Source organism: Mycteria americana, chromosome Z, assembly GCF_035582795.1.
Source record: "Mycteria americana isolate JAX WOST 10 ecotype Jacksonville Zoo and Gardens chromosome Z, USCA_MyAme_1.0, whole genome shotgun sequence".
Taxonomy (NCBI): domain Eukaryota; kingdom Metazoa; phylum Chordata; class Aves; order Ciconiiformes; family Ciconiidae; genus Mycteria; species Mycteria americana.
Window position 1 is genome coordinate 78,272,164 of NC_134396.1, and position 15,601 is coordinate 78,287,764.

The 15,601-nt window shown below is 39.3% G+C and overlaps 2 protein-coding genes across 14 annotated transcripts in view; one reads left to right on the forward strand and one right to left on the reverse strand.

Annotated features, from left to right (window-relative positions):
* Window positions 1-5,082, reverse strand: part of KIAA0825 (KIAA0825 ortholog) — a 252,673-nt gene extending 247,591 nt beyond the window's left edge. For 5 of the 9 annotated variants that reach the window (XM_075526455.1, XM_075526453.1, XM_075526452.1 and 2 more), the window contains exons 1-2: window positions 4,989-5,070; window positions 4,453-4,545 (exon numbers count right to left, since the gene is read on the reverse strand). The gene's annotated coding sequence lies outside the window, so the exon portion shown is untranslated. Of the gene's footprint in view, window positions 1-4,452; window positions 4,710-4,988 lie in introns of those variants that run through there. The other 4 variants (XM_075526457.1, XM_075526451.1, XM_075526449.1 and 1 more) reach the window with 3 other exon arrangements.
* SLF1 (SMC5/6 complex localization factor 1) overlaps window positions 4,756-15,601 on the forward strand; it is a 38,988-nt gene continuing 28,142 nt past the window's right edge. For 3 of the 5 annotated variants that reach the window (XM_075526459.1, XM_075526462.1, XM_075526463.1), the window contains exons 1-5: window positions 5,237-5,258; window positions 5,784-5,897; window positions 6,076-6,151; window positions 8,484-8,727; window positions 10,924-11,086. In XM_075526459.1, the coding sequence (XP_075382574.1) occupies window positions 5,250-5,258; window positions 5,784-5,897; window positions 6,076-6,151; window positions 8,484-8,727; window positions 10,924-11,086 (606 nt within the window). In that variant the 5' untranslated portion in view covers window positions 5,237-5,249. The other 2 variants (XM_075526461.1, XM_075526460.1) reach the window with 2 other exon arrangements.

Genomic DNA, 15,601 nt, shown 5'->3' on the forward strand with positions numbered 1-15,601 from the left:
CGTTCTGGAATATTCTGAGTATACATGTTGCTATTTAACAGCATACAATTATTAAGAAAAATTTGTAATTTCTGCTACCATTACATATGTTCACCATTCTGACTGCCATTACTTAGGGAAGAATAATACACAAAAGACAAAGAAAATGCATTTTAAAACACACTTTAAAAAAAATCACACACAACCTGAATGACCTTATATGGATTCTCAAAAAAAAGAAGGTGAAAGGACTTTGATGAAAGAAAATTTGCTGATCACATCAAAATGGATCTCCTATGTAGGAGAAAATACTAGGTCAGTGAGGGAATTAGGTCAATTAAGTATTCCAGGCAGGTATAGCAGATTTAGGTCAGGGCAGGAGAACAGTAACATGATTAAGAAAGAAGGTCCAAGCAGCCAGGGACTAACTCATGTCAGGAAAGACAGGAAACTTGAACTTTATGTGGTAGGAAAGGTAAGTATTAAATGCAAAATGAAACCATTCCACTACCTATATTTGAAAAGAAAAAACAAAGAAAGAAAGAAAACCTTATTCCAAGTCATGAGTGACTGAAAGTGCACTAATGAAGTGCAGCTCACTAATTCATTAATGAGTGAAATAATACACATAAAGTATATAGCTTGGCATCATTTACAGAAGCGTTATCGAACAAGTTGCTGAACACGGTTTTGTGCTCTCTACATTTGTCCCTCAACACTGACTCACTGACATACATTAAATGGAATGTGAGTTGGCAGAAGGGCAGATGAATGCAAGGAGATAAGATAGGCTGAGCTTACAATGATCAGAAAAAATAAATGTTCTACGTAAGAAAAACGGTTACACAGAAGAAACACAGATGATACCTCCTGAAAAGACCACAAAGAAGATGTTTTTAAATAGAAGTACAAAGTTATGATAACTGAAAGTTTACATAATCAGTAAGGCTTGAAGAAAAGCAACAATTTTCACAATGCTTGTTCTGCCATTCCTATATTCATCAGCTCATGAAAGAGACTACGGGTACCTTTATAGAACGATTATTATTAAGAAGTTATTCTAGCTTCTGTGGATATTATGTTTATATTATTTCCAATTCTTGTAATCCCTTATCACTAGAGAAGAAAATTTAAGTTCCTTCACTGTTTCAACAAAGCCAGAGTCAGTGCTTCATACTGAAGACAGACATACAAAATAGACTTAAAATAGGGCACAAAGTTAGATTTTTCTCCACACGAAGGCAGTGTGGAGACACTTCATACTGATTTAGCTTTTATGACTGACTTTTCAGTGTAGTGTCTGGGTTTTTTTTACAAAGCTGTGATTACTAAATGTTTGACCAAAATTTGCCTGTGGCATTATGCTGTGGACATTTGTTTTATCAAATGATACTGCTTAAACAAGTATACACATGATAGGTTGAGGCAACATTAGAAAAAAACTCTAATGAATTTTAAACTCTGAAATTGTTAATCAGTCAACTGATAAACTTCTTTGCATGATGGAAAATATTTTAAGCACATAATGAAAAATATCTTCCACTAGATTAAAAAAAATCTGTCAGATCATATTTCACAATGGAGAAGATGTTTATGCATGGATTGTGTCACAATTACTGCAAGAAATTATGTATCGTTTTCAACATAGGAAGTCAAAAGGCTAGTGAGGGACAAAACCCACAAAAACAACCCCCAAACCCTAAGTGGCAAAGTTGAGGGTAAAGTGGTGAAGGCTTGCAGAAAGAAGTTGTGAGATTTAAGGACAAAGTTCAACAGTGATCACATTGATCGTGGCTACACCAATGAGGCCTGGAATAACTGCAGTTATTATGTGAAGTAAAATAGCTATCTATGGGAAAATGTAAAAAGTGACATTTCAATGCAAAAGACATGGTGGTAATACAATTATGTGTAGAACATACAGGAAACAACAAGTATAAGGTAGAAAGCTAGAACAGTGGAATGAAAATGACATTTCTCTTTTTTTGGTCTCTCTAGGAAATAAAATTAAGAAAGAAGCAGTTACAGAAGTCTGAAAGAGGTGAGCACCTGAAACATTGGAAGTAAACTCTTTTTGTGAAAGAGTAAAAGGAATACTTATTTCTCTGATCTTGGCTTCTTAAAGAACTGAGGACATGGGAGCTGTGAAGCCATTTTTGATGGTCCTTAAAATGTAATTAGAAATTTTATAAGTGAAATACCATTTGTGTGGCACTGAAAACCACTTCTGAATTTTTATAAAAGATGTTACATATACTGTAAAGAGAAAGTGTAAAAGTGGATATCCATCTAAAATCCAGAGACAAACAGCTTAAATATAGTTTATAATACGGAGCAACTGAACCGTATGTTTGCCAAACACATTAAAAGAACAAAGAAACCTAGAGGTACTGAAAAACAGGCCAGTTAAAAAGACTGCTCCCTAGATCTATGAGACCTAATATTAACCCTTGTAAACAAGAAAAAACATGAATTAAGAGATATCTAGCTACTATAATGACACCACAGCAAGGATGGAAAAGAAGAAAACATTTTAGGCTTATTATGAAAAAATAATCAAGGGAGAGGATAAGTGACATCCAAACTTATCAGACATCACTAAAATGAAGGTAAAAACATGTTCTCAATTTCTTAAAGTTACACTTCAGTAACAATGTATTTTAAAGTGAAAATAGACATGAAATGTTTGAGGTCTCGGTTATTTTGATTCCACAAATTTTATATGCCAGAGACAAGAAAAAAAACCAAACAACCTAGAAAATATTTAATTCTCAAAGGTAACAAATGGTCATCACATAAGTATGCAACTTCTTCACTAGTAGCTAATTTACAATATTGTGTGCTGAAATTTATGGTACTGTATGCTGAAGACTTCTCCAGCCTGTTAAGAGCCCTGTGGCATAAAACTGTTATTAGTTACTAGTTAAGTAATGGTTAGTATTTAGTAGTAGTTAATAAGAATTAAATTGTTAACTTTAAAAAAATATTAATCCAAACTATTTATTTCAGCTTTACCAGAGTAAACAAACCCAGAATTATTTATTAATGTGAACTGTGTTCCTAGTTTTTAAATAAGATAAATTTTGACTATCAGATATCAAAAAACATGTTTAGGGACAATAGATTAAGTGTGGTGTCTAAACTTTAGATTACATTTTATAAAACAAACACAGGTTTTTGATTTTCTGCACTCCAGTTAGAAGAATTAAAATGAATACCTTTACAGTGCTGACAACTCAATAGTGAAGGTATAAAGGTGCAACTGGTACAAAACAGAAAACGCAACTAATCTTCATTATCAATCAAGAAATGCAAGCAATAAATACAGCCATTTAACTCTGAATATTCAAGTAGATGTTTAAAGATTTTACAGTGCCACTTATATCAAAAACTAATGACAGAGGTTGTTGATGATTACTTCATGCTTGCATACAAAAATAGAGCTGCAATGTTAAGGAAACAGAAGATGGGAAAAATTTCAGTAAGCATCAAGGGTACCAGAATACTTTAGAAACAGCAACACAAGACCCATCTGAGGCCTGGCAGAACTATTCTTCCATTTTGATATTTGGGAAACTCAGACAGATTTAATACCAAGTGTCCAATGTGCTGCCAAATTTTAGATGTCTAAAGCCAGGTGGTTTTGGTTTTCTTTCCACACGAATGCCTAAGTATGCATTGCTTCTATTGAGCCAAGCTGCGGTGACAAATACTCAGCACTTGTGAAAGTTCTGCCATACATTTCTCAGTTTACAGGTCTTAAATATGAAGCAGCTACCTCAATGAGTACAAAGTGACTTGTCCATTATCACGTAAGATTTTTATGGAAGGGGAGAGAGTAGCATTCAGTTCTCTAAGGAGGTAATTCAATCACCTTTTTTTGCTTTGATTAGGATGTGTGTCTTCTATGCTCCAACTGTATAAAAAAGGAATAATTTAAAAAAAAAAAGTGTCCTACAAAGCTAACTTTATTCATTATGAAGCACTAACAGATTTCTTGTGCACTATCCATTCAGTGCACTACATGACACAGGAATCAAGTCAAGTCCTCTCTCAAATACACAAGGGACCAAATAAAGTTTCACAAACTATCATCATCTTGGCATTTCTACATTTCTAAATTCTAAATTGAGTGCTTGAGGTACAATCTGAATATTATTTTGACCTTTTCATGTTGCTTTGCAATTTAAAAAAATCAAACCCTGACTTCCATAATGAAGAGTGAGCACCAACTTGAGCAGCAGGGCAGGAATCCCTTCACCAAAATACGTGGCTCGATTATCTGGCTGCAGCAGTATCTAGTCATCTTCCCTGAGGATCAGCCATCGCGTGGCATAAGGCACGCTCAAAGTTTCTCTGAGATACAGAGAAAAGGGTACTGAGGATCAGAAATCCCTGCTCCCTTTCCCGACTCTCACAGACAGCCTGTTCCAGTGGAGAGACACTTCAACCTGCCTCTACATCGAACTCCACCTGGTTCCTCTGCCAGCTTCCTCTACTCAGCGAGGGCTCTTCCGTCTTCCAGCACACACCCCTACTAGACCGCTTTCCACTCCTTTAACTCTGCTGAGCAACAGAAATGGTGATTTTCAGACACTCCGAGGCGGCGCCGGCCTGCTTCCCAGCTCACGCTCCGCCACACGCCCCCCGCCCTGGGCACCCGCTCCTCTCGGCCTGAGGAGAGACCTCCCCTTCCCGCCCCGCGCTGAGGCGCGAAGCCGGGCCCGCGGCGCCGCTCCGGCGGGGCCGCCTCCGAGGGGCGCCGGCGCCGCCCTCCCGCCGCGGGGGCGGGCGCCCACCAGCCGCTGGGCCGCCCGGCGCCGCCGCCGTTCGGGGAGCCTCGGAACTGCGCAACGCCCGGCTGAGCCGCGGAGGAGAGGAGGCGGCCGCAGGGAACCCCGGGGTTTCGTGGCGGGTCGCGGCAGGCCCCAGCCCTGTCCCGCTCGGCGCCGAGGCCCGGCTGCACGGTAAGGGGAGGGGAAGGGCACAGCCCCGCCGGGGCCACTTACCCGGCCGGGCTCCCCCCGCGGCTCCGCGCCGACAGCCCCGGCGACCGCGGAGCGTCAGTGACAACGGCCCGGAACGGCCGCGCCGCCACATCCGGGGGCGGGGCGGGGGGAAGGCGGGAACGCGCCGGTGGCAGAGCGCGGGGCGCAGCGCCCGGCGCGGCCCGGGCCGGCCCGAGGAGCGAGAAGGTGTCCGGCAGGCCGCTCGCTCGCTCGCCCGCCCGCTCGCCGCCGCCCCCCTGCCGCCGCCCCCCTCCTCCCCCCATGGCGTGTGTACGTGAGGGCAGGCGGGCTCCCCTCGCCGCAGAGGGCAGGCGGTTCTCTCCCCGCAGCTCCTGCCCGGGACCGCCGGCGAGCCCGCCGCACCTCTGCGGCACTTTCATGCGGGGCCTTTCCTGAGGAGGGGGGGTGGGGTGGCTTTCCCTCACGGGGGGCGGTGGGAGGCCCCCCAAAACCCGCCGGGGCCCGCTTGGCAGCGGGGCAGAGGCTTGGACCGTCTCCGGGGATGTGGGTTACGCGGAGCGGCGGTGCCGGCCCCGGGGGGCCTCGGCCCGTTGCAGGCCGCAGTTTGGGGGTCTCTGGCTTAGCCCGTTACCGCCTTTCAGGTGTCCTGGCTGTGGCAGGCAGTGACAGCCTCAGATGTGGCGTACGCCGTCGGGGGGTGTTGATTCCTCGCGGTGTGTTTCCCCTTTTTTTCGGGAAACAAGTAGGAAGTTCTAGTAAGATCATGCAAGCAACTTTTCGTGATGTGTATTTTGTGTGTTAATGTTTCCTTTTCGTTTGTTTTGCTTTTAACAGATGGCAGGTGGCGGCCAGAAACGGATAATCCAGTTAACTGGATTTAAAAAACAAGAGAAGGCGGCACTACTCGAATGGCTGTTCAAACTGGACTGTGTTTTTTTAGATAGTAAGGTATTGTGCACTCAAGTACCTGATGGTTACAGCAGAAAGAAAAAATGCGAGCCTTAAAAGAAAGGACTGTGCCTTAAAATAAAGGACTGTGTGGTAGTTTAGGGTTGTGTATAAATAGCCAAGAAAGCTAAACTGTTTCCAGTGATACAAATGTGTTGTTTTGTTTTTGTTTTACCAGAAATACAGAAATTGTACCCATCTTATAGCAAAAAAGCTGTGCAAGAGCGAAAAGTTCTTAGCTGCCTGTGCTGCAGGTGAGTAAAAGATTTGCTGTAAAATTTCATAGGATCATAACATAGGACTGGAAAGGACCCTTAAAAGTTTCTAGTGACCTGTTTTCATGTTGAGAATGAACTGCCTTACGAACCCTCATTCTTCTTGTTCCATTAACCTTGATTTTTAACATAGTATTGTGTTCATGTTCTGATTTACTTCTCTTTGTTTTGGATTTTTTCTACTATCTTCCGTATTTGATCTGCATCTGTTCCCAAACAGGAAGCTTTGTTATATATTAGTTAGGTCATGAAGTCATACCCAAGCGATATGGGTGCTTAAGAATGGATCACTTGAAAAGGGGGCAGAGAGAGTATGGACACATGTAGTCAGCATGGATTTTTGACACCAAATTCACACACAACATTCACTGGTAAAGGTCACTGTCTCTAAGTGCCTGTTCATGCAGCAAGAGAAGATTCCAGGCTTTTGCCATTCTGACACAAGCCTCTGGTTCTTTCCTCTTGCTTTTCTTTTACCTAAGGCCTGATGATGAAATCCCATATGTAAGCAACTAAAATGCTTTTAGAATGAAAATTCTGTATTTTAAGATTTCTTTATAGAGAGATTACCTGGGAGGATTTTATGATGAGTTTAGAAAATCTTGTGGAGTTACAAGATTTCACAATACCGAACTGTTAACTGGTTAAATGTGATCTTTATTTTCCCTATATTGTATTATACACCAAAGTGTTAAAGCAATTTTTAGGATGGATAATCTTAAATTTAAGAGATAACAGACAAATAACTAAACGTAGATTTGGGTTTAAAGATATAAGTAAATTTTTTAATTTCATATTTGTACTTACTACATTAGCAGGCATTTTCAATCGTCCGTCACTGCCAGAGTTTGGGGTGGGTGTACATATATATGGATGATTCCTTGTACTAATGTAAAATTCTGATTGCATTCTAATCCAAAAGGAAATAGACCAAAAGTTTCCATGAGGGAAACAGTATTACAATGCAGATAGATTTGTGGCACAGCACTTAATTTTAACTATTATAAACCTTTGAGTTAATGTTTTCTTACTTTTCGGGATTTAAAACATCTAGAGATGTTTCCTTGAACTGAGTGGAAACGATATATATAGTGTCCACATAGCAATGCAAAACTCTCATGTTTCTGTACTTGCACATCTTCCCCAATACCATCTAGTACTTTTCAGTCCTGGAAGAGGTGACATTATTGCATAATTGTTGCTCTTGCCCTGGATGGCAGAGAGAGTGTGTTCATTCCTACTGCCATTTTTCCCAAGTAAGTGTAAGAGATCATGTTTAAACCCATTTAGAAGTCCCTAGCGGCGAACAGAAATACTAACAAGGGTGCCAGTCTTCATGGACTTCCTAGCTGACAGAACTTTTGAGATGGAAACTTTGAAATGAAAGCGATTTTAACATACAGGTTGTGCACAGCATACCTTTTCCAGTCATAAGTCTACTGGTACCTATGCTAGGTTATGTAGAAGTACCATCTGTGCTCCTGCACTGAGACATTTTGCCAGTCAACCCTGCTGTTCTGTGAAACCAATTAGGTTCACACAATTCAAGTCAATTTCTCTTACAGTATCTTCTGTAGGTAGTGTTTCAATACAGGAGCAGGGTACTAACCACTGCTCTTGACCTGAACCTGTAAGAAGAGAGAGACAGAGAAAAAGGGGAAGATCATTACATACGGTATCAAAAGCATACATGCGGAAGATGAAAGAGGAGAGGCGGAGGAGGTGGAGCCAAGGGATGAGAGAAAAGGATGTGAAAAGAAGAAAGGGGAAAGACAAAAGTCTAAAACCGTATCCACCTAATATTGGTATTCACTACACTCACAGTGCAAGTAGTATTAAGAAGATAGAAACAGCTTACATGCTAAAAACTTTCATTCCTTTTTTAAATCATTGGTGGTAGAATATTTCTTCAATCTACTACATTTTAGTACATTTGTAAAAGTGTCAAATGATATTAAAAATAAAGGGTTAAGCAAGGTTCTGTGGAAGTCATAAGAACAAAATCTGGGAAGCTGAAAAATTCCATTTGCAGATTTTTGAGGAGATAGACAAGTATTTTACCTAGGAAGGGTAGAAAGGTACTTCATCGTTAAAACAAAACAATAATTTTCAGTGCCATTGTGAGATTTGTGATTTTGAAGTGTGAAGAGGATAACTTTTGTAGTAGGAAGAAGTTTTTAAAATGGTGCTTATAATTCCAGCCTTTATTTGCACAAGAAAGGTTGAAGTTAATTTTATATTAGATCTTCAGTTGATTGCCATTTGTCTGCACAAAAAATCTTTTGTGGTTGACAGTTCATTTGCTTTTTAGGAAAGTGGATACTAACTAAGGAGTACATAATTAATAGTGCCGAAAGTGGCAGATGGCTTGATGAAACAACGTACGAATGGGGATATGAAATTGAAAAAGACACCCATTATTCACCTCAGATGCAATCTGCACCTAAAAGATGGCGCGAAGAACTGACAAAATCCAGTGCTCCAGGGGCCTTCCACAGATGGAAAGTTGTCTTCCCTGTTAAGGAAGGTGATAAACGAATGGCGTCTATTAGAAGGTAGGAGGGTATGTCTTAAAGCTTAAATAATGAATCATGGCACACTTATTGTATGGTTGAACACATTTTTGTTCTTCCATCCCAGTTAATTTGGACCCTAAAAACCTCCAGCTCTTCAAACTCTGAATTGTTTTCATTAATTTACTTCCATACTTTTTTATAATAAAATTACTTTAAATCTTTAACATCACTGCTTTTCTTGCTTTCTTTTAGTATAGCCTGAAGAATAATGCACATTCTCATATGTTTGCATCTTAAATAAACTGCTTATGGAAACTTTCTTCATGAGGCAAGATAGACAAGCTTATGTTTTTTATGATTAATCATTTATTTTGTGTGGATGTTACATTCAAGTGGTATCTGGAACAGGATACATTATTTCACTTGGGTGGGTGACCTGAGCCAGCTGTGATCTGTGTCTTACCAATCTGCCCCACACTGTGACTGACCTGATTGGTTTTTGTGTGACATCTATGCAACAGCTTCCTGTAGTTCTGAAGACCTAATTTGTACTGTAGCAGATGTTTCTGATATGATGTAAATACATATAGTTCAGAAGAAAAAGGACAAAAGTATAAAGGAAAAGCAGAGAAAAGGAAAATAACTAAAGTGCAAGAATTCTGGGACTGATTCCCCCCCCCCCCCCCCCCCATACTCTTCCTACACATTTGGATTCTGTGGTTTAAATAGTACATTGAATTGCAACCAGAGCATATTAATGTCTGCTTCTGGTACAGTAAAAGCAAACATCCCCTGACACTGTTTTAGAGCTTTACGTTTGTTGGCAGGAGCAGATACTGTCCTACTCTCCTTCTCTGAAATCCCGGTTAGTTAGGAGTACTTCTCAGGTCTGGGCGTGCCTCAGATGCACAGGCAAGAAGGCAAGTGTGGTTTGTCTGGTTGATGATGGTACAGGGCTGCACGCTGCATCACAGAATGCTTGTCTGTCTGCAGTTCCTAAAGACAAAGTGAGGTGTAGCTGAAGTTACCAACTTCTGATTTTGCCAACTGAAGACATTCTAAATGTGCTATTTTCTTGGCTGAGCGGAAGAGCTTACTATGTGCTGTCTTGCAGAAAGATGCACTTATCCTGCTACACTTGTGAAAAATGCTGTTCTTTTTCTGTAAAAACTGTTTATGCAGATCTTTGTGATAACACTATTTAAATGCTGTCTTGCACAGCTCTGTTCACAATAGAAATAACCTTTAACAGGAACTACATCACCAAGAGAGGTGAACAGGCAGTTTTGTGGAAGGAATCTCTTTTTCCAGACTTTCTCATACACCAACACGGGGGTCCTTTTAGTTAGTCAGAAAACACCGAAAGGTGGATATATTTTGTCTCCAGCAAGTACTGTCTTCAGTCATAAAGGCCACTGTAGCTTCGGGGAAAGACTGATTTTTCTCTAATATTTACAACACTGTGCCTTTTTTCCCCCTTATTTGCTTTTCCTGCCTTTAGTGCCTAGCTGTTGGATGGGTAAGTGTGTGAGACCAGCATCATTTTCTTTTCACGTACCTGGATTTTGAAAAGTAAAACATATATCCAGCATGCCAAGAGACCTTATTTCTTCCATGATTTTTTTGTCTGGTATCTTTTCTAAAAGATAGAATAGTTGCAGCAGTACAACGCTGGAAATTGCCCCTGGGGAAAGTTACATGTAATGGTGTCCCAAAGACAAACCAACCTGTTTTCTGTGTATGATAGTGGACAGCACCAAATGCTGTAAATGACTGCAAAATGAAGTAAAAAGTGTATTTGCATTATGAAAATAACATGTTACAGTTCAGAAAAGCAGTGTTCCATTTTTGGTAAACCACATTATTGTAAAACTTAATTGAAAGACCATCGTCATTGTGGGGGACATAATGCAATAAATTATAGCTGCTGTCACCAAATCTGATCTTTGACAAAATGCACAGGTAAAGCTTTCTATCAGATATGTAGGAGGTGTACATTGATTTTAATAAATAGTGTGAAATTGTGAAGAGAAGGATGTCTTCTTAAGTGGGTTCTTGCCTTTTCTGAAGGTTATTAAGCACCCTTTTATCCTCCTAATGAAGGTTGGGCAGTGTCATACATCTAGAAACCTTATTCTCTTGCACTTGCATGCTTGCAGTTTGTGAATGATAATGTAGTTTTAGGCAGTATTAATATAATGCAGTAAATACATCTTTCCAAATATGTTTATTTAGAGTTCTTCAAGCTGGAAAGGCAACCATATGTTCGCCTCAAAATGCAGAGTGCAATATAACTCATATATTCATCAATAACAAAATTATTCCAATGCAAAACAAAAAATGTCTCTCTGAAGCTCGACACTACCCTTTGCAATATCTAGGAGATTACCTTCTTGAGGTAAGTAAATTGAAAAACATACCTAAAATTAGTTTGTCATTGTTAGCAATTTATGTCAGGTTTACTGATTACTGTAAATAATGCAGCATTAATAATAGAGGGGAATATGATCAGCCTGAATGTTTTGGAATTTGATTAAAGGTAATACAACTTTCTGATTCTGGGACTCTTTATCCAAGAGAAGAGAAGGCTCATGAATGTATATACATACCTGAAGGGAGGGTGCAAAGAAGGCAGAGCCAGGCTTTTTTCACTGGTGCCTTGTGACAGGACAAGAGGCAGTGGCACAAACTGAAGCACAGGACATTCTGTCTGAAAGTCAGGAAATGTTATTTTTTTTTTTTTACTGTGAGGGTGATGGAGCACTGGAACAGGTTGCCTGAAGAGGCTGTGGAGTCTCCGTTCTTCAAGATATTCAAAAGCTGTCCAGGCCAGGTCCTGGGCAGCTGGCTTTAGGTGGCTCTTCTTGGGCTGGGGGTTTGGACCAGATGTCTTGCAGAGATCCCTTCCAACTTCAACCATTCTGTGATTCCGTAATAGAAAAATCATCTTTCCAAAAGCAGTGTTTTGTTTCAGACCAGAAGAAATAACACCAAGGAAGCATACATTATTTCTTCTTCCTCTTCATGTCCTTTCTTGGCTCCTGCTTTGTGCTACTATTACTGGAAAAATTAATTAGACTTCAGGGGGAAGTTTTAGTGTAGGTGACTATCAACTAAATAGTTATTCACAAAATACCAAGAAAAAAATATTGTTTTTCATTTATATTCCCTTTATTTGGTAAGGGTATCAAATGTGTGTGTGTATCTATCTATCTGTCTGCCTGTGTATGTGAATATATGTATTTTTTACTGGGTTTGGCACACACCATTAGGCTGTATTGTAATGGTATCTTCATGCTTCAAGATCAATGTAATAATTTCTTTTGTCAACTGACCACAATTCTACCTTTTTTTAATAATGTTATAGATAGACTATGATAAAATAGTCTGTAGATTATTTTGTTAAAATTCAGGTTCTTAACTCAAAGTCAGTTTGCTAGCCGTCCTTCATGGCTGAGGAGAACTGGTGGTTGCAATGTGAATTTTGTAAGGGGACTGTGTCCTAGGCAGAGGAAATTCACGCAGGCTATTTCTGTGCTGGGAATCTAATGTAAGCTAGTTGCCTGTATTCCCTTTTCAATCAATGCACTGAGGTTGATGCTGTAAGAATTATAGTTTCCTAAAATAGTTGTATGAACTGCTATCTGAGCGTACCTTTAGCTCTCCAATACTGTAGAAAGATCATTCTGTACTTGCAGACTTCGTAGACAAAATTAAATAAAATGAATTTAAACCAAAGGATTCTATAAGCAGCCAGCAACCCTACCAGAATAGATTGGCATGCCAAGAAGACTTGTTAGGAATGTCTCATGTACCAACAGTTTATATACTGTAATGCTTCTCCATTTGCACAACTCTCATCCACAGAGTCAGAAGGGACATAATTGTGTTTCAGAAAATGTTAATGAGTCCTTACACATCAAGTCACGTGATGCCCACATGTGCAAAGACTAGATTCAACTTTCAGAACTTCTTTCTCTTTTACTAGTCTAAAGTGTTAAATTCTTGAGAATGCAAGCTCTGTATTTATTTTTTGGTAGAAGAGGATTCTCCAAAGTCCCTGTAATATCTTTCTTCTGTTAACTAAACTAGAACATGAGACAGTACATCATCAGATCTACTAAGACCTGAGGACCTGGATGGATCTTATTTGAAGAGCGAAGCCACACTAAAAGTCATCATTCCAGAGAGACAGAGTTTTTTGTTGGAATGGCTAAGCCAGATGAAGCATCCAGTGCAATATCAAATGGAGTGTTAGGTTTACCATTCAGCTCCAAAATTGGATCAGGAGTTAAATTTACAGTGATGCAAAAGATAAGTCAGAGCAAGAAAAGCAGCTTGTTTCTCTTTCATCTTTCCGTCTGAACTATGAGGGGACATGTCACTGTTCAGTGAATTTTTTTGTATGTGTGGGATCCACTAGAACTAGATTTTTTTTTTACTGTTTCCTGAGAGAGAGAGAGAGAGAGAGAGAGAGAGATGCCTTATGATTCACAGTTGTTTACTTACCAGATGCACTAGTCACCATTGACTCTGATGTGCTATTCAGAACTTCTTAGCATTTTGACCTGGAACTACTCAAAGGCCTCAGAAGATTCCTTTAGTCTGATAGTTCCTCAGACTATAGGATGATTTTAGTCAACTGCTAATTGAAAATACTAGCTTTGCAAGCAAGTAGGAGCTAAAACCGTGTTTGTTACTAGGAATAACCTACTTAATTTGAAAATCCTTTGGATTCTTCAGCTCAAAGCATATACTTCGCTCTTCCTGTTATAATGAGCAGTAAAGCTGTTACAGAAGGGCGAGAAGAGGGTTGAAAGGTCTTAATGTTTACACCCTGTATAAAACATGCATCCGCATGGGATCTCAGTCTAGTGCTTACTCTCTTAATGAAACTTGTTCAGGGAAATTGTTGTCTATTACACCTTTCAGCTAAGATAGACATTTACATTTAATAGAGGAACAAGTGTCAAGCTTTTATGGCTATCTCACATTTTATTGATCTCTATGAGAATAAAGTGTTTCTTGCTATGCACCCTGAATTCCTCCCAGGTGTGATAACAGGTTTCCATCTTAACCAGTCCATTAACTTGCACGTATCTTTTTTTCTTAGATTTCATTAAAGTAACTCACCTCAGAGGCCAAGAGAGCATTAGCTTTCTATTTAAATGCATCTAAAGAACTCAGAAAACTGCCAAGACTCCTAGTCTCTTAAAAGGAAAAGAATAAAACATAGGCAATCGAATCACAACAGTTGTCCAAATATATTAGGCTTTATCAAAGAATGTTATGGACATGCTCTTCGCTTTCTCCCTTCCGGAAGTACTTGGCACATAATTCATTAGAATGTTCCAACTTTGTAAATTTGTAGTCTTGCTATTTCACTGCTTCTTCTAGCAAAAATAAATACCCCTTTCTTCCCCTAAACACCCATGTATATATCCAGATGCTGAATTCACTAAAACAGTTTTTTTTTTCCAGTAGAACTGCACTGACATTCAGACTACTCTTGCTGTGATTGCTTTTGAACGAAGTCTTTGCGTCATCTTTATATTTCAGTATCTGTTCTTATAATCTCAGCCTCATAACTGTAGTGTTAAAATACTCTGTGGGATTGTCATTAATGATTTGATCCTACAAGGTGTCAAATTTATTGATTCAAGATATTAAAACACATGCATGATTTTAGGGAGCTAGTCTCAAATTTAAAGAGAGACTTTAAATGCTGAATGCATGCAGGAATTCATAGAATTTTGCCAAGATGGTGCTATATATTGTTTGAATACAAGTATTTTTGTAAGCATGTTGAAAATGTGCAGAAAGTGCCACAAGAAGTAAAGACTAGTTAATGCATCACAGTTCAGTTATCCCTGGCTCATCAAAAGCTATTTAGAGCTCTCTTCAAGTCACCAAAGATACTTAACTCTTCTGTAATGTGCAACAAACTCCATATTTGTTTAGAAATACAGTTATGCACATGCCAAATACTTTTGGTTTGAATTATACGTTTAAGGGAAAATCTGAAAACGGGATGAAACATGTGCAGTGTTTGAAACTTTATCTTGAAAACTTAAAAGTATATGGCTTGCATCTTACCATTGCATGCACTAGTGTGCTTTTTTGCCTACTGTTGTAGCCCATATTTCCCATACTTGATTCACCCATCAGCTTCAGGTGTTTGAATTAGAAGGCAAGCTACTCCAAGCCTTCCACACCTGCTCCCAATACAAAATGGCCGTCAGTACTGTGACCAAGGGGAACACTTCACCTGTGTCTAGGTTCTTAACTGATTGCACTGCACGGGGAGGCTGGTTTTGTAGTTATGCGTGTATTTGCCTAAAACTAAAGGTAGTGTTTTATTCTTAGTCTGTGTATCTTTGATGAAAAGCATACATTGAAACTCTTACGGAAATATATTGTTCTCGTATCCTGAAATAACTTTTACATTTTCTTGTAGTTGTTTTTTACTAATAGAAGTTATCTTGTGTCTTTGCTGAGAGTCTTTTCAGAATGAGTTGGAAAGCAGTTTGAGAAATACTTCCTCATTCCCTGTGCTGCAGAAATAGCTGAAAGCAATAGGTGGATTTAGAGAATAGATTACTAAAAAAAAAAAAAAAAAGAAGTTTTAAATTTTAAATTACTAGATTAGTTCAGGCTTTTAGGCAAGAACTGAAAAGATTTCATTGTAGTGGCCTTTATAAAATGAATTCATGGTCATAGTCAAATTGATGAAAAAAGGTCTTAAAAAATCCTTACTACCTTTTTCAATAATTGAAAAGGTTTGAGCTTTGGTTTTAGTTTTTGAAAAGTCCAAAGAGAGAATCCATTATGGAAACACAGTTCTTGTTTCAGCCACAGGGATTGAGTCAGAGTTAAAGTCAGTTAGGAAAATAATTATGGGGAAGCTTACATT